The 18,414-nt window shown below is 43.0% G+C and overlaps 1 protein-coding gene across 1 annotated transcript in view; it reads left to right on the top strand.

The window, feature by feature from the left end:
* Nucleotides 1-1,076: 1,076 nt before the first annotated feature.
* The window catches only part of MTR (5-methyltetrahydrofolate-homocysteine methyltransferase), a 59,126-nt gene continuing 41,788 nt past the window's right edge, over nucleotides 1,077-18,414 (top strand). Inside the window, exons 1-9 of the mRNA XM_057414505.1 lie at nucleotides 1,077-1,265; nucleotides 2,282-2,531; nucleotides 6,945-7,190; nucleotides 9,727-9,816; nucleotides 10,597-10,666; nucleotides 13,320-13,412; nucleotides 13,504-13,610; nucleotides 14,513-14,572; nucleotides 14,941-15,035. Of these exons, the coding sequence (XP_057270488.1) occupies nucleotides 1,180-1,265; nucleotides 2,282-2,531; nucleotides 6,945-7,190; nucleotides 9,727-9,816; nucleotides 10,597-10,666; nucleotides 13,320-13,412; nucleotides 13,504-13,610; nucleotides 14,513-14,572; nucleotides 14,941-15,035 (1,097 nt within the window). The 5' untranslated portion in view covers nucleotides 1,077-1,179. The remainder of the gene's footprint in view (nucleotides 1,266-2,281; nucleotides 2,532-6,944; nucleotides 7,191-9,726; nucleotides 9,817-10,596; nucleotides 10,667-13,319; nucleotides 13,413-13,503; nucleotides 13,611-14,512; nucleotides 14,573-14,940; nucleotides 15,036-18,414) is intronic.

The raw sequence follows: 18,414 nt of genomic DNA on the forward strand, positions 1-18,414 counted from the left end.
TCCCCCTCAGGCCGCTAACGGTCGCGGCGCTCGGGGCGGAGCTCCCCCGTCAAAGGGGTGACGCGGCGGCGCTGCACGCTCGTGCTTCCCTCGCGCGGCGGCGCTGACGTTTCGGCAGTGCGAGTGATACCGCTGTCCCATCCCTCCGTGCTTCAGGCGGCGGCGGGCAGGGTCCCGCCACGTGCCGCTTGTTGTGGGAGCGGTGGGCGCTACCGAGCGGCGTGTGGGGCCGGCGGGCGCCGCGGTCCCTCCCCTCCCCTCCCCTCCTCTCCTGCTGCTTGCCAGCCGCTGGGCACACGCCGCAGCCGCGGTCTGGGGCGGTGCTGGTGCGGCGCTGCCAGGGGTTGGCAGCAGTTAGCGTTTGTAAAACCCGCGTGTGGCGGCTCGGCGGGCGTGTGAGCGCGTCGCCCTGTGGTGGTGCCGGCGGCGGTGGCGGCGGCGGCGAATAAGGGTGCTTGCTGCGGGAGCCGCGGCCGCCCAGTTGCAGAGCCGGTCCCTTGGAGTAGGCTTCGCTCTGCCTAGGAGGGGTGCGAGGACATTAGTTAAACTGGAAAAATAAAAACCAGCCGCGTGAGAGGCTGCAGCTTGGTATGGGCGGTGCGCCAGTCGCTCCGGGGCTCTAAGCCAAAAGTGCCTTTTTGCAGGTTAAACGCAAGTCGCTGTAAGGGAAGAGAAATAAAATCAGCTGCAAGTTGGCATTGTTGGCGTCTTAAAATAGACAGTTCTGGCAGTGGCTGCTTTCAGTGGTGCTGCTACCTTCAGAGATCTCAAACGCCTTGCTTTTTAGTATTTCTGAGGGAATGCCTGTTGCTGAGCCTGTACTTCAGTCTGGGCTTGCATCCCTCGGTTTATTAAACAGACCTGCAGTCCTCCTCACTGCAGAGCTGTGTAGGGTGCCGACTTCATGATCAGCTTCTGTGGTCTGAGGGTTTTCCACGTTCCTCTGGAAAGAGGACGTTGATCTGCCCTTTCTCCAGTGATATTTAGGGTCAGGCTGTGGCTAGTGACTGTCCTGGTGCTGCAGAACTAGGTTTGGGTTGGCTAAGATAGGAAACATGGGAGGGTGTTTCAGCAGCAGCTTGAGAAGTAGTGGCAATGAGAAAAGTTCTGCTTGGATGGAAGCAAAAACTGTGTGGCGGAGGTGTTTGTGGAGCCTTTTGAACAGGCAGAAGGCAGTAGATGGTGGTGTGTACCTCTGGCAGTGATGCAAAGGACCCGTGTTCAGGAGCAGGCTGTCAGGAAGCTGACCGAAGCACTTCTCCCTAGCCTTTCAGCCAGTGGCAGGGCATGCCACAGAGTGAGACCACGTCGGTCCGGTGGCTGGTTTGTTTCCCTGTGGCTTCTGTCTGTAATACATATCAATCTGTTGTGAGCAGTTTAATGCTGGGAGATGGACACTTGTAATTTCAGTGTGCTGCACAGTAGCTTTTTCAATGACAGAGAAACTTGTGTTTGGAACTGGTGGAGGAAATGCCGGTTTGCTGAATTGGAATGTACAAATGTGGGGTGGCTGTGTTGACCATTAGGACAGATCAATCTGGGAAATAAAGGGTACTGTAAGTGCCTAAAGCTCCTTGTAGTTCTTCAATTTCTATTCTTTCACGTTAATGTGACAAAAATACTGTAATACTGTCACAGCTGGGTTGATCCTTTATTAAAAGCTTTGGAGGCAACTTGCAATCCTTTATTTCCTTCCAAGTACTTGTATACCAGACTGTTTTATACTAAGAATAAAATTCAGAAGTGTCTAAATAATCATAGGATAGCTAGGGTTGCAAAGGACCTTAAGACCATCTGATTCCAACCCCCCCGCCACGGGCAGGGACACCTCACACTCAATCATGTGTGCCCCTGGTAGGCAACACACCTCCCTCGAGACCGGGTCAGCCCGACAAATGCGTGCCTCTGTGCCCTTCAAAGCCGAGTCACCTACTACTGTGACCCGCCGCTTTTTCCGGGAGGCACCGGTAGTGATCCTCTTTGCTGCTGCATCAGCAGGTTGTGCACTTGGTGCGGTGGGCGTTTCCTCGTTAGCCCTCTGCAGAGCTGCAAAGCGGTTTTAGATGGGGACGTCGGATCTTGGAGGAAGCCCCTTGCTTTTAATTGGCCTCTTTTTTATTGTGTTTGTTTCGTTGTTACTAGCTCCCAGCTTCCTGGATTAACACCCTTTTCCTTTTCTACATGCGCTATGTCGGGCGCTTGTGGTCCCTGCACAGTTTGGGCCTGGAGCAAGCAGTCCAGCTCTCCTGACACCTTTCAACCTACCCACAGCGTCTTGCAGCTCAGCCCCTGCTGCGGTAGGACCTCCACCAGGCCGCACCGAGTGCAGCCCTGCCCATTGTGCACCCTCGCCTCACCAGACCAATGCAGGCACTTCCCGCACCCCGAGCTCTGCGCTGCAGCCTCCCCTCTCATCGGCCTTGTCTGGTGCCACAGCAGGGCCCGCAGAGCCGGCCCTAACTCCCAAGCCCGGCCAGCTCGAGCTGCCGGCGCCAATTGCCACACCACACCCTGCTCCCGCGCTCCCTGGGGCGGGCTTTAGCCGCTCAGGGCGGGACCGTTTCTCCTGACGCCGCCCCCTGCTCGTCCCTGCTCGCCTGAGCGGCGCTGCCGGCTCCTGGGCCGGGCCTGGCGGGAGCTCGAGGCTCCCTCGGTGGCTCTCGACGCTCAGAACTGAGGCTCCTGGACGCGAGGTTTCCCCTCGCTCCGGGGTTGAAGGCGGCCCCTCCGGAGCCTCTCACTTCGGCAAATGACCGAGGTTTTTCACCTTTTCAGAATTTTTTCAGACATCAAAGAAATGTCTTTTTAAGCAAATCATCAGCCTCGATGTCTTGTTTTTTTTTTTTGTAAAGAAGATGCGTTTATCCCATCAGTTATGCACATACAGCGTTTATGTGGGTTGGGATGGAGAAATATCATCTTGCATTATCCCCTAAGCCGTTTAGTTGCCACATTGTGGAAATGTGAGATTACAGTTGGACAAAGTTTAGAACTGTGAGTGTTAGAATGCCTGTAGGGGTGAATAACTGTACCAGAGAGACACCGAATGCTCTGCAGACTTACTTGGAAACATCTGTAAGATGCAGAAGTTGTTGGAGCTGATATAGTTTTTCCTTTCCAGACTAGTAATTCCATTGTTCACATGGTCCCAAGCCCTTGGGGAAGTGAAGTAGGGTATTAGGATTTTTTATTCTGTGTTCCATATCCCACTGACTTTTAAGCCACTGCTGCTGGGTCAGTTTTGTTTTCTCTTGGTATGGTCTGCTAAACTAGAACAGTCTGTGGTAATGTGCTTTATGTTTTAAGTTACTGTAGAGTGTAAACCCAAGGTAATTGGGCCTGAGTCCTGTTATCACTGCCCGTTTCTTATGATTTCTGTTATAGCTATAGAGGCAGTTTTTCTCTGGAGGGGAATCCATTTCCCAAAGTTCACCAGTGATCTTCCTAAAACAAATCTTAATCAACTTCTGGCTGAGCAGAGGTAGAAGTAGGGTTTGTAAACAAAAGACAAAACAAACAAACAAAAGGCTGGCCTGATTTTTTGCTGTTTAGGAATTTCTCCAAACATTTTTTCATTTATTTGATAACAAACTCTTGTGCCCTCTCAGTGCTGGAGAGGGGAATTATGTGAGTTGAAGGCTGAATTAAGATTATGGTACTTGTTTAGCAGAGCTGACTCCCAGCTGCCTGGCTGCTTTTCTCCCAAGGGCAGAGTTCAGCACTTTTTAGTATGGCTTTATAAATCATAAAGTTTTTTTTCAACTTAATTGATTCCAAGGTCATCAAGTGCAACAGATCCCCCAGGGCTGCCAAGTCCACCACTAAACCATGTCACTTAAGGGCCCCATCTGCATGGGTTTTGGACATTTCTAGTGATGGTGATTCGACCACTTTCTTGGGCAGCCTGTTACAATACTTGACTACCCTTCCGGAGAGTAAATTTTTCCTAATATCTAATCTAAACCTCCTCTGGTGGAGCTTGAGGCCATTTCCTTTTGTCCAATCACTTATTACTTGGGAGGAAAGACCAGCCACCACTTTGCTCCATCCTCCTTTCAGGTAGATGTGTTACCATGACCGAATTGATCCTTTATGATTTCTGGGATCTTTTTGGACCTGTCTGCAGGCTTTGTTTCCAACTTAAAAATTTCATTGCCAGTGTGCCAGAGCACAAATTCAAGTAGTGCAGGCTCCTAATGGAAGAAGAGTCAGGTGTTACCCATAACAGGGACAGGTAAACTGGGGCTTGGTGGGCTTGGAGCTATGTCATCCATTTGTAAAGTTTAGAGTCTCTGTACCGCTGGCACTGATGGCCACCTTCATGATTCCCACCTTATTCCCTGCAGCTTTTCGAGATGATACTTAATCAGCACAAATCTTGAAAGCTTCAGAAAAAGAGAGAAGACTTGAGGCAGATATCTGTGCTCCTATGAGCAGAAACCCTTACACAGAAGTAGCGTCTGTTCAGTGAGGAAAGCTGTAGAGAAGGCAAAACAGACTACTTGCAGTGCAGGATTTAAACCCGTAGTATATATATTTGTTTGCTTTCCAGTGTGCATGAGAAGATAGTCAGGAAGCACATAGATAAAAGGGACAGAAACCTGCAGAAAGGAAGACTGGTTCTATGAGAGCTCCAATGGCTTGGCTCAGCTGTCTGGGCTGCAACTCTGTCAGTCCAGGAGTTGAGTCAGGAGGCTGCATTAAACCAAAAGCAAGCTCTAATATGTATGTCTCATTGGGTCATAGCTCTTGCAGAGCATATAAGTTATGCTCCATGGGAGTCTGCATTGCAGGCATACTTTCAGATACAATTTTTAAGTCTTGCTTCTGACAGCCTTTAGCTCAAGGACTGATTTTATTTTCATGAATATTTTGATGGCTTAATGTTAGTAGGTTTAAGCTGTTGTATAAGAAGCTGCTGAGCCTGCCTGTGTGGTGTTAAAACTTTCAATTTGAAATGAGAGTGGCTTGCTTTTTTGTATTTTAATCTCCCTTCAAATTTTACATACTTGTTAGAGAGCAAATTTTATTTGACTTCTCTTATTGCTGAGACTACATCTGATTTAGAGGTCTTTTTCCAAAGTGTTGGTATAAATGTAACCTTGCAATACCTTACTCCTGGCCTGATCTTTCCAGCATAATCATTTTTAACAATACTGATGTCAAAAAAGAAGTCGCTTTGCAAGAAAACGGAAGGAAAAAAAGTCAAATCAGCTAGCAGTGATTTTGACAGTGATTTTTAAGTACTACTGTTGGAAGTTATATTGAGATGTAAGGATATTTTTGTGCTTCAGAAATTACTCATTTTTGCAAGTGTTTTGATGATAGTGCCTAATCAAAATGCAAAACGGATTTACTGAAACTGACTAAGCCCAAGCTGAATGAAGGGGAGAAGTGAAGAGTAACACATTGTTCATCTACATGGTTGTGAAAGATAAGTGAGGTCCTGTTCTTGTTAATTGGGGTTTTTGTGGTGATTTTTTTTTCTTTTTTAATGCCTCAGTTTATAATTTTGACTTTTTGCTTGATGTTTGGGATGGGTTTTATTTGGGATCTTAAAGCAGTATAACTCTGCAACTTCATTCATAATGATAGCTCTGAAATGTCCATAGGGTTTCTGTTTCAGTCATTCTTAGACTTATCCTGTCTAGTACCATATAATTAGCATGTGACTTGCCTGATTTGTTTTCTTCTGGCAGAGTAGAAGAACATCTTGCTGTGTTTGTGCAAAATAAAGCAAAGCCCAGCAATTTTCTGTTGGTGGCTGGGTGGCGTTTGCTCACTCAACAGAAGTACTTGGGGGTGTTGGTTGATGAAAAACTGAATATGAGCTGGCAGTGTGCACTTGCAGCCCAGAAAGTCAACTGTATCCTGGGCTGCATCAGAAGGAGAGTGACCAGCAGGTTGAAGGAGGTGATCCTGCCCGTCTACCCTGCTCTTGTGAGACCTTACTTGGAGTATTGTGTGCAGTTCTGGTGTCCTCAACATAAAAAGGATATGGAACTGTTGGAACAAATCCAGAGGAGGGCCACGAGGATGATCAGGGGACTGGAGCACCTCCCATATGAAGATAGGCTGAGAAAATTGGGGCTGTTCATCCTGGAGAAGAGAAGGTTGCGTGGAGACCTCATAGCAGCCTTGCAGTATCTGAAAGGGGGCTATAAGGATGGTGGGGATGGGCTCTTCATTAGAGACTGCAGTGATAGAACAAGGAGTAATGGGTTAAAACTTAACCAGGAGAAGTTTAGATTGGCTCTAAGGAAGAAGTTCTTTACTGTGAGGGTGGTGAGGCACTGGAATGGGCTGCCCAGGGAAGCTGTGAATGCTCCATCCCTGGTGGTGTTCAAGGCGGGGTTGGACAGAGCCTTGGATAACAGTGTGAGGTGTCCCTGCCCATGGCAGGGGGGTTGGAACTAGATATTTAAGGTCCTTTCCAACCCTAACTGTTCTATGATTTTATGATTCTGTAAGTACAAAATCATTATTTAACTGGTTGAAGAATTGGTACAGGCAGTTAAGGTAGTTGGGTTTTTTTTTGTTTTGTTTCAGTAAAGTTCACTAGTTTCTGGTTTGCATTTGTGTACCACTTACAGTATGGTGTCTGGTACTAAGACCCAGCTCTGCGTTGCTGTTCAATTGTTGCTGTGGTGGAAATTGTAACGTTTTTCAGTGTTGGAGGCTGGTTTATGTAGAGCATTTGTTGTTTGTCCTTGTGAACTTTTGATGCTCTTTTTTTTTGTGCAAGTGTCTGTACTTGGGTGAAGGGCCAATTGAGTCTAATTTTATTTAGATAGATGCAGCTGTTACCTGACATCAGGTGATTGGAGCTGTAGGTGAAATAAACCAATTACTGTTTGATTTCAGTAGAGGACTGGTTATTTTATTCAGTTTCTTAAATAGAAAGAGCTCAGATTGCACGAGTGTGTAGATAGGGAATTTCAAAGCTGCTGAAATATTGGATTTATTTTCTTACAGCAGATATCCAGAAAAGTGTGGAAGATGAAATTGAATCAATTCTGCAAGAGCGGATAATGGTTCTGGATGGAGGGATGGGTACCATGATCCAGCAACATGCCCTGTCAGAAGAGGATTTCCGAGGGCATGAATTTAAAGATCATTCCAGGCCTTTGAAAGGCAATAATGACCTTCTCAGTATAACTCAACCTGATATAATTTGTGACATACACAAGGTAGGTGTTCTGATTTCTGCCTCTTTGCAAGAGAAGGAAAGAAAATTCGGCCTGTACACTCCCTTTTTCCATGCCACAGGCTGCTGGCTCTCCTGAGTCTTTCGGGAATAGGGAAGAGAATGCTAGGTAACCATGCGAAAAAGAATGAGCAGATTTGACTGTTCTGGTTGTGTGAGCACAGCATTCGTGTCTTGGTTCCTGATGTCTCCCAGGCAATGTTGTTTTTAAATCCCATTCTGACTTATGTCCTTGATGCATTTCTATTAGTTGCAGATTCTGATTTATTTAGTTTTTCTTTCTTTTTCTCCTCCTTAACCAGCACTTGAAATGTGTCTAAGTAGGACATATTCTGGAATTCTGGATGCATGTTTCCATAATTGTGTATTAAAGAGCTGTTAAATGTAGCAGCCTGAAGCAGGCCTCTCCACAGTTAATGACTGTGGGCTTCCTAATGAGTATATATGTTTCCATATTCTCAGATTTTCCCTAGAATATTAATATGTGGCTCAGAGAATAAAACAGTCTAGGGTTGATCATTAGGAATTTGCAAACAGATTTTATTATCTTTCTATCTTCAATTAGACTTCAAAACACAACTTCCTAAATTGTGTATTTTTTGAGTTGCAGTTATTTATTGGTCTTACTGTAATAACTGGCACTTTTGAATAGCATGGCAACTTGTAGATAACCAGTTGGAACAGAGCTTTGCATCTGTTCTGGGTTTTTCCAATTATTTATTAAAAGATCTGTATTTCATTGACTAGAATCAGAATTGGCTTATGTCTATGAAACTTGTTATGTAGTCTGTATTTTTATATTCTTGCTGTCATTCTTTGGATTTTAAGAACGATGAGTTAAAAATTTCATGAGGAAATATTTGTAGATTTCAGTCCCTAGACTGTCAGTTGAGCTGTACTGGTCGTGAACCTTGGAACTTCTAATAGCCTGTGGTTTTAATTCGGTAAGCTGGTTTAACAGTTGAATTTTGTAGGTTTAGCAGAGCAATAGTGATGTGACTTGAGTCCCCATGCCTGCAGCAACCTTTTGAGTCAGGTGCTTTCTGAGCTGTGGGTGATGACTTGGTATTTTATAGCTACCAGTTGTTATTTCTTCTGAGAATCAGACAGAACTTGATATAATAGATTAAAATATTTCTACAAAGTAACTGTAATCCCACTATATGTATGGTTGATGTTGGGATTTTTTTGTTGTTGTGGTTTGTTTTTTGGGGGGGGTTGTTTGTTTGTTTTGGGTTTTGTTTTTTTTTTTTTCCTTAATGGCCCTTTGACTCATGTGCTCAATGAGTCAGATCTCACAGGTGTCTGTAACTTGAAAAGTAAACATTGGTCCTTAGCTTGTCTGACAAAGTTGGTAAGAGAGGTGATGTATTTTCAAAGGCAAAAATGATCTTCCTGCTTTTAGCATATTATTTTCTTTATGGTGGTAGACAGTAAAATTGAAGGGCTTTTGCTAAAATGATAGATTTGAACTAAACAAAAGCTGGTATAAAGCTGTACACATTTAACATCTTTCTTTAGTCTAGGTGGTTTTCAGAAACTTCATGACTTGGTTATTAGTGTACACGTAAGACCTCGTGTATTTCCATATACCTATTTGTAGGTGTTTCCATATGTATCCAGGAGGATTTGAGAGAAAGCATAGTTTGCAGCAAAACATGTTTAAAGCAATCTAATTGTTTTCTGCTGTTGTTTGGATAAAGACTTTGTCTTGTTGAAGCTGCTGAGCTCATCTGCTTCTTGCAGGAAAATCCAAGTGGTTTATTTTTAATGCTTTTTTGACTTTCTAGCATCTCAGATCTCATAATTTTCTTGAATATGCAGGCGTCATCTAAGAATTAACATGATTATAAAGAGGAATTAGGGAGGGAGGAGGGCAACTGATAGAGGTTAGAAAACCACAGGCTAGGATCTGAAAAAGTATTTCAACTTGCATTGATTTCAGGTTACTTCATTGGGAATTAGACAATCAAAATGGAGCAGAAAGCTTAATTGCGTTGTGAATCTGGGCCATTAGTTAAAGTTTAAATGTGATCTGCACAAAGTATAATTCCATTAAGTTTATAATCTGCCCCAGTATGCTCATGTGCTGTACAGCTCCTTTCAGAGTATTTAAATTTTCTAATTCTCTGTTACTGTTTAACTGGTGCCTTTTCTGAGTTTGCCTACAGCAGCCCTCACTTGCTGATGGCATTTGGACTATGTCTGACCATGTCTCTGCGGAAGTCTAGAATGTGCTACAGGTACTGGACTTGGTGGTAGAGGTGACTCTATAAACGTCCCCTGTTCATAGAAAGTGTGGCTGACACAAGCACCCCAGAAATTGTTTACGTGAAAGACTTCTGTTGCTTTGACCCTATGCTGTTGAGTAAGGTGTTCAGAGTTTGATCTCCTATGAATTAGGAGATGATTTGTGACTTTTTGTCAACTGAACAACTTTGAGACAGAGTAGATGTGTTGCTTTCATTCCATATCTCAGATCTGGAGGTCTTGGAGGTTTTTTCTTTCATGTCTTGCAGGAATACTTGCTGTCAGGTGCTGACATCATTGAAACTAACACTTTCAGCAGCACTCGAGTTGCACAAGCTGACTATGGACTTGAACATTTGGTAAGAATGCTGAACTGTCGATACATTAAAATATTAATAAAGATTTCTGTTTTAGCAGCCAAGATTAGCTTAGTCCCAGAGTACATTGCTGTTCTCTTTAGTGACTGTGTGCTGCGTCTTGAGCCATGTGATGGTGTTGTAGCTCACTTCCACTGCTCTGGACAATTGTACTTGCTATGTGTTATAGTGTGCCCCTGTTGATGAAGACACAGGCAATAATAACTTGTCCTGGATTTTGTTTGAATATTCACAGAATGCTGCAGTTCTGTTTAAGAGAATGTTTTGCTTCAGTCCTTCCAATTTACTAAATGCTACACTTGGTAGCATTTGGTTATTTGTGTCGTTTTTTTGCTGAGTATGTAGAAGTCCTTTCAAGCTTGCATTTGTCAGACCGATTCTGTGTTCTGTTGGTTTGAGAAATATGCGAAAGAAAATACTTGGAAATACGCTACTTGAATAAAAAGTGAATTTAAAAGTATGTTAATTTTGTCCTCAAAGTCCTCGTTGTCAGCATCTGTTGACTTCAGCAGGATTTAGCTGGTGCCTTACAGAATGAAATGTTATAGGCTGGGGCATACGTGAGATGAGACCATATAACTGTTGCTGAGATGCATAGATCTGTTCCTTTTAAAGCTTTGTAATAGTGCTTATATGTGTTTGTATGACTTAGGGAGCCTTCAGTGTATTGTGACCTACTGAATGCAAGTGCAGTGTTTCTTTGAGGATGAGTTATATTCTACTGAATTAAAGGTTACTTGGTAATTTTTGTAATTGTTCTAGGCGTATCGGTTAAACAGAGTCTCTGCCCAGGTGGCCAGAAAAGCAGCAGATGATGTAACTGCTCAGACAGGTAAGCAATATTAGTTTTAATTTCATGTTCTTTTGTGGTTTTGATTGTCTTGTTACAATCTTTGAGAAGTTGCTAAATAGAGGGTAGCTTGGTGGTTTATTTCACAGGGACACACAGACATTCACACTCTTCAGTTTAGGCACAGGAGCAGTTTTGCATAGCGCACTAATTTGAGCATGTTTTCAGGTTCTGACCCTTTACTGTGTTCTGCAGGGATAGCTATCCTGTGCCTTCCTGTTTTAGACTGCAGGCGATACATGTATTCCAGATGTGTTGTAAGTTGCTTATGTTTGTATAGCACAGGTCTGTACTTCAGAGATGGGATAGCTGATTGTAGGTAAATGTGGATTACCAGTTACTCCTAATTGTTTTTTACTTTACTCAGCAACTACTAAACTGCTCTTAAGTTTGTGACTGTCATTTGTAAATGTGCAGTCATTTTATCTTCAAGGCTTTTTATGAGAGGGTTATAGCTCATTCACATTGCTGTAGACAGTGCTGTCTTTTCAAAGACAAGTAATTTCCTTCTGTATTCCAGCTTCAAACTGTATTTCAAGCTAACAGTGGACAGTGAGAAGAGAGCAGCAAGCTCACTGCTCTGGACTTCAAGAGAGCAGACTTTGGCCTCTTCAGGACCCTGCTTAGTAAGGTTCCATGAGATATAGCCCTAGAGGGCAGGGGAGCCCAAGACTGTTGGTTGATATTCAAGGACCTGTTACAAGCTCAGGAGTGTTGTGTCCCAACTAGAAGAAAGTGCAGCAGGAGGGCCAGGAGACCTCCTTGGATGAATATGGAGCTCCTGAGGAAACTTTGAAGGGAAAAAGAGGCTTATAAAAGGTGGAAGCAAGGACAGGCAGCCTGGGAAGAATACAGGGATGTTGTCCGGGAAGCTAGGGTCCAGGTTAGGAAAGCTAAGGCCCAGTTAGAATTAAACTTGGCTAGGGATGTTAAGGATAACAGGAAGGGGATCTGTAGGTACATTGCAAATAAAAGACGGACTAGGGACAAAGTAGGTCCCCTCTGGAAGCTCTTGGGAGAACTGGCTACCCTGGATTTGGAGAAGGCTGAGGTTCTTAATGACTTCTTTGCCTCAGTCTTCACTGGCAAAGGCTCTGACCAAACAACCCAAGTCTTGGAAGGCAGACGCAAGGACTGTGAGAATGAAGACCTTGTGCCCACTGTAGGAGAGGATCTGGTTCGAGACCATCTTAAGAACCTGAATGTGCACAAGTGCATGGGTCCTGATGAAATCCATTGGTGGGTCCTGAAGGAGCTGGTGAATGAAGTTGCTAAGCCACTGTCCATATCTGAAAAATCATGGCAGTGAGGTGAAGTTCCTGACAAATGGAAAGAGGGAAATAATAACCCCCATTTTCAAGAATGGGAAAATGGATGACCCAGGGAATTACAGACCAGTCAGTCTCACCTCTGTGCCTGGCAAAATCTTGGAGCAGATTCTCTTGGAAGGCATGCTAAGGCACATGAAAAACAACAAGGTGCTTGGTGACAGCCAGCATGGCTTCACTAAGGGGAAATCCTGCCTGACCAATTTGGTAGCCTTCTATGATGGGGCTACAGAACTGATGAAAAGGGTTGGACAGCAGTTGATGTCATTTACCTGGACTTGTGCAAAGCATTTGACACTGTCCTGCATGACATTGTTGTCTCTAAACTGGAGAGACATCAATTTAACAGATGTACCACTTGGTGGATAAAGAACTGGCTGGATGGCCCTAACTATTTATAATTCTATGATTCGAACAGTGCTGCTGCTTATAGAATCATAGAATTGTTAGGGTTGGAAAGGACCTTAAGACCATCTAGTTCCAGCCCCCCTGCCGTGGGCAGGGACACCCTACGCTAAATCATGTCATCCAAGGCCTCGTCCAGCCTGGTCTTGAACACTGCCAGGGATGGAGCATTCACAGCCTCCCTGGGCAACCCATTCCAGTGCCTCACCACCCTAACAGGATAGAATTTCCATCTTATATCCAACCTAACTTCCCCTGTTTAAGTTTTAACCCATTACCCCTTGTCCTGTCGCAACAGTCTCTAATGAAGAGTCCATCTCCAGCATCCCTATAGGCCCCATCTGCTTCTGTCCAGATAACACCTTACTGATGTGATTCATAGTATCATAGCCACTAAGTGTTCATAGGCAATATAATTTGATTTGCCAAATCAAAAAGGTTTGAAATATACTTTTAAAAAAGTGGGTTTTATGAGCACATGCCAGAATATTCAGATCACGTTATGTGGTGAAAAATGCCACGACAGTTCTATGTTGTGCATTTAGATTAATTGAATGAAGCTTCCTGTGTCAGAGAGAAGTGGTACTTAAAAGAAAAATTATATGAACCGGTTGTCTTTTTTTAGATGTTCTGTCTGGTGTGTATACGTTGAACATCTTGTTGATTAGGATTAAAACACAAGTCAGCTGTGCTGGGTAATCTTGTGTGGATCAAACTCTTGATTTGAGACAGGAGTTTTGTGTTTTGTAGTTCTTCATCTGTGAATAATATCCATGCCTTGGTGTCTTTGGGGGATTTTTACGTTGACATGTCTGTCATTGAAAAAACAGAGGTAAATTGTCTTGATAATTTTCTTTTTCTTTTTTATTTAATCTTCCCCCTCTTCCCCTGTCTTGGTTTAGGAATTAGGAGATATGTTGCTGGAGCCATGGGTCCAACAAACAGGACACTCTCTGTGTCACCATCTGTGGAGAGACCAGATTACAGGAACATAAGTAAATGTTTCTTATCATAAAATTATTTAACTTAGTGATGGTCTTGAAAGAAGTACCTCCAGATGAAATTAACATAATTCCCATTTTACAGCGTTTGATGAACTGGTCGAAGCTTATAAGGAACAAGCCAAAGGACTTTTGGATGGAGGAGTTGATATCTTGTTAGTGGAAACCATATTTGATACAGCGAATGCCAAGGTGAGGCTCCTGGAAAAAAAACCAATGTAGTAATATAAGTATTTTCGGTACTACCTAAGGAAATTCAGTGTAGTGGTTATAAGAGGTATCAGGTACTGCTTACTAAATACATGAAAAGACTCCTCAGTTGATGGCAAACAGGTAGAATATAAGGAGATGTTTTTTTAATCAACTTATTCCAGAGTTTTCCTTTGTCTTGTAGTATGTGCTGTCAGTATGTTTCTGGCTGTCTGTGCTAGTTCTCCTCTTATTTCCAGAAGCTGCTTAGGGCAAGTGGTGGAGGTGTTGGGGGCTTAAAACTGTCTTGCAATTTTATGTGGAAAAGTCTAGCTGGATATGCACACAGCATTTCTTAAAACTTTTGCCACAAGCTAATTAACATGTGCAGTGGCATGACTTGTCCTTTGCAGATTTGACCAGATTTCTTGGAGGCTTGGGTAGGATCCTGTGGCTTAACATAATGCTGAGCTTGTGTTCACATGCAACTTTCTTACGCTAAGGAGGCAGGAAGTTTACAGGGCTTTCCTAGGGGTCACTGCAGTCCTTACTGTTAAAATTTGTGGTGGTTAGAATCTTCTGCAAACTGCATGTCTAAACAGAGTCAAGGGCAGTGAATGTGTCCTGAGAATAGCACATGCAACTGCGTTTGAGGTGGCGGTTGTGTTGCAGATGTGAGAGAGAAGTACATGCTTATGTTATTTAGGTTTCAGACCAGTATTGGTCTTACTTGGTTACCTCCTTTCTACTTGTTATCAGAATGTGTTTTGGAATATCCATTTAGGGGTAAGGGTACGGTACAGTCTTGAGTGTAGTAAGTAAGCAAGCCCACACAAACAAAAAACCCAACAAACTGAAGAGTTCCCAAAATGTCCATTAATATTTTGCAACTTGTTCTTCTGTAGGCAGCTCTTTTTGCACTCGAGATGTTGTTTGAGGAAGAGTATGCCCCCCGACCCATATTTGTAAGTATATATTTTTTACTTAATATTTTACATATACTTACGCTTGATTTGCAAACTAGGTAAGGTGACAGTTAAAGTGTTTTGAAATGAAGGAAATAAATGTCTTGGAAATGTACTTTTTTCACATTATTCTTAAAAGAAAAACACTTGATGTTCCATTGTAGCAAAAGGAATAACTTGTTTTTAAGGCCAGCCCTGTTCCCTTTCTCTCTCCATTCCCCACCCCCTCAGGTTTTTCTGTTTAGGTTGTGCCTCAGCACTTTGAGTGGTGCACAGATCGCTCTGCTTTGACTTTTAGCAGTTCAGCTGTTGAAATATTTTTTGTTAATTGAATTATTTTCTTTTCTCCGTGTTCAACTGATATTTAGGTTTCTGGAACCATTGTGGATAAGAGTGGACGTACCCTCTCAGGCCAGACAGGAGAGGCATTTGTCATCAGTGTTTCCCACAATAAGCCCCTTTGGTAAGGAAATGTATCTTTCTCATAGTAAGTTAACTGTAGATTGTGATTCTTATCTATTTTACCCCCTTGCTTGCAGCTAAATGGAAGCTATACTGTGATCATACTTAATCGTGTATTGCTAATGTGTTCTGCTGTCATTCCCTTAGCAGAAATTACGTTTCCAAAGAACACTGAATTTTTAAAACATTGCTCTAAATAATCCGGGCTTTTGTGTTTGCATCAGCTGCTGAAATAACAATTAAGTCAAAGCATTAAAAAAAAAATTCTGAAACTGTAGTTTGCTGTTTCCTGCTGTCTCCTACTGTCTCAGGTTGAGGAACTAATTCCTGGTATGCACAAGGTTTACCTCTCTTTCTTAGAGGGAAGCACTGCCAGCTCAGAATGTTCTAGCTTTGCTTCAAAGAATAAATCATAGGATTTCATTCCAGTGTCTTATTTACTGAACTCCCACAAGCATATATGTATTCCATGGGTGTTTTTCTCAAGGATGTGCATTGTTTTGGTAGCTCCTAATGTCTCCATTTACTCACACTCTTTTCTGTCCAGGCAGAAAAGTTGAAACAAGTATGAGTTTAAGATCTGTGAAAACACATAATATAGCAGATTTTGGTCACTGTGCAAGGTTTTGCACTTTAATTTGACTACTATTCCCTGTGTCTCTGTTCTTCTCAGCTTCTATGTGCTATTCTAACTCCTTCTTGCCTTCTCTTCCCTCTTTGCCATTTCTTCTCTCAGGTTGGTTCTTCACATGAAAACTTACACTGGAAATTGATGTTTTTTTTCTAGACTATTCTAGTGTAAGACATTTAATTCACTGTTAGCAATGCACACCATGCACATTGTGATGAGCCATTGTTTGTTTTTACAACAAAATTCCAGCTAAAATGTGCAATCTGTCATCTTGGTAATACAAAAGCAGAAGACTGCATTTGCGGCTTTCCTGACTGCCCTTGAGGCTCTACTTTCCCAGACCAGACGGTGCTCCAGAAGTAACATATGGAGCCTCTTGGAACAGGGTGATAGTTGACTCCTTCTCTCAGCATCACAGCCTAGTCATCCATTCTTGGCATGAGTGTGTCTCAGATAATCTTGTTCATAAATCTCTTGCCTTTGAAGAGAAGGGCACTTGAGCAGAAATCAGGAATTTATTAAATCATATTTTATAAAAGCTAACTTACAGGTTTGAGTGCTTGGGGCCTCTTTCTCATTTCTGCAAAAGCTACTATACAGCACTGTGGCAGAAGGGTTTTAGTTCTGGGAGCAGATTGCATTTAATGTTTTTTCTCTTGCCAAATTGGTACAGAGTGGCTTTAGGGTTGTGAAAAAGCTGATTAATAGTAGTATCCTAGGAATCATGTTATACATGCTCACATGTTTCCATTTGGGTTTTGTATGTTCTGTTTAGCGTGAGTGTTGTCCTTAAGACAGTTTGGTTTGGAGCCCCTCCTCCCTCCCTCCCAAAGTGTATGCTTTGCGTCTGGTTGACACAGGTAACTGAGAAACTTGTGAACTGTGCTTAGTAAGTGCTGAAAGATGTGTGGCAAGCTGCTTGCTATAAAAGGTGCTCAGATGTGTCATGAGTTCCATTCATGTTATTTGGGATGCTGTAATTGTTTCTTTTGTGGTAGCATTAGGAAGACACACGCAGTGTTTAGGGCCCTAATGTGGTGTTTGTTCTGGTCCCAAGGGTGCTCTGCAGGCTTAGCTTTCACAGGACCTGATACATGGCTGCTGTGAAGAGATGGGCAAGGGAGGGAGGTGGTATTTTAAGATGAGGGTGTGATGGTTATTACACTAGGGCAGCAGTGACAGCGTACCAGCAATCTCATTGAAGGCTGCTAGCTTTTAACAGTTAAGTTTGCTTTACTCAAATGTTTTCTTTCATGATACTGTTCAGTGCTGCGGAGAGATAACATCCACAGAAGATACTTTTCTGGAATGAAATGTGCATGACTGTGTGTAGTTTGTCTTGGCAGTTTTGAAACAGGTAATGCTTGGGGAGTGTTCTGTTCATAGATATATTTGTCAGCAATCCCTGTGCTGGGTAATCATTCAGGCAGTCTGGAGGGCCAGTACGCTGTAAGTCAAGCAAGAGCATCAAGAAGTGCTTGTTTGCTGAGTATGTTGGCTGCTTTTACAGTATCGCTCCAGTAAGGTAAGGTAAAGAGAGTGACAGATGAGTTTGAATTCAGAACCAGAGACTGATTTGTATTAAATATGGAATGGAGAGATGAAGCTGCTTAATACAGGAAGGAGCTTAAAAAGAGGGTGTAGGGAGTGTGAGCTGAAAGTTTGTGAACTGAATGACTCAACAGTAGGAAAGACATTTGCATCTGATAAGGATGGTCTTGTTAACCATTTTTACCTTGCTTTACTTTGAAAATCCTGAGAGATGAGCCCCACTTTGAAATAAAGAACCTCGTTGCTGGAATTAATTGTGTATTCCCTGTGCATGCTGTTTGCATCCAGGAGAACTGTATAAGGATTTAAATGTATGTAAATACCAAATAGGGAAATGGGAATTAAAGGGTTCTTTTAAAACTTTTCTGTTTAAATGGAATGGGCTGTATGAAAGCATTAGAGAAAGCACTTCAAAGGTAGAGCTGGCTGCTTCAAAAAAACAAACTTATATGCCCACCTGCCCCTAGAAAAACCCAAATCAACCCACCACTAAGCTATTGGAAGAAGGGGTTTGTGTATTGTTTGGTCTTGGTATGTGACTGTGTGCTATTCAAGGCCCTGCTTTTGGATGTTGCTGTGAGCCCTCAGATCTCAAGGATTTGTCATTCTGTCCAAAAGTGATACTGGCTGCAAGCATTTACTGCTACGAATTGTGAAGTTACCAAGCCCCTGCCTGCTCCTTGAAAGAGGGAAGGAGGTCAAAAACCATTTTGTGCTTCCAGTCCTGTGCAGGGCTTTGTTGGTTTTGTCTTCTGGGAAACTACGTGGGCATACATGTAATTCATTAATTTAGCTGCCTGTGAGGCAGCCTCTGCATCCCAACTAGTTGGGAGATAAGGCTGTTATCCATTCCTGTTTCAGTGGGTTAGCTTGCCATCCCCTCTGAGACTGCTATTCCAAGAAAGGAGAAAGCTTTTTTTACATCTTCCTCTTCCAGCAGCACTGTGAGCACCTTCTGAGTTTTGCAGCCCTCCTAAGATAGTTTCTAGAATGGTGCAAAGAGATCAGGAAACGTACGTAAAAGATCTTTTACATGCTTTCTGAAAGAGGGAAATTTCCCGTTTTAGTATCAATGTAGACATTTCAAGCACCAATCATGTTTATGTCTGTCTGTCATTCAATGAAAGAAAGCACAATCATACCTTAAATTGACTGAGAAGCTTATTCATGCAAAAATGCTTCTGCTTCAGTGCTGTCT

Source organism: Pezoporus wallicus, unplaced genomic scaffold, assembly GCF_028554395.1.
Source record: "Pezoporus wallicus isolate ANWC-B61680 ecotype Strahan unplaced genomic scaffold, APGP_CSIRO_Pwel_v1 contig_8042, whole genome shotgun sequence".
Taxonomy (NCBI): Eukaryota; Metazoa; Chordata; class Aves; order Psittaciformes; family Psittacidae; genus Pezoporus; species Pezoporus wallicus.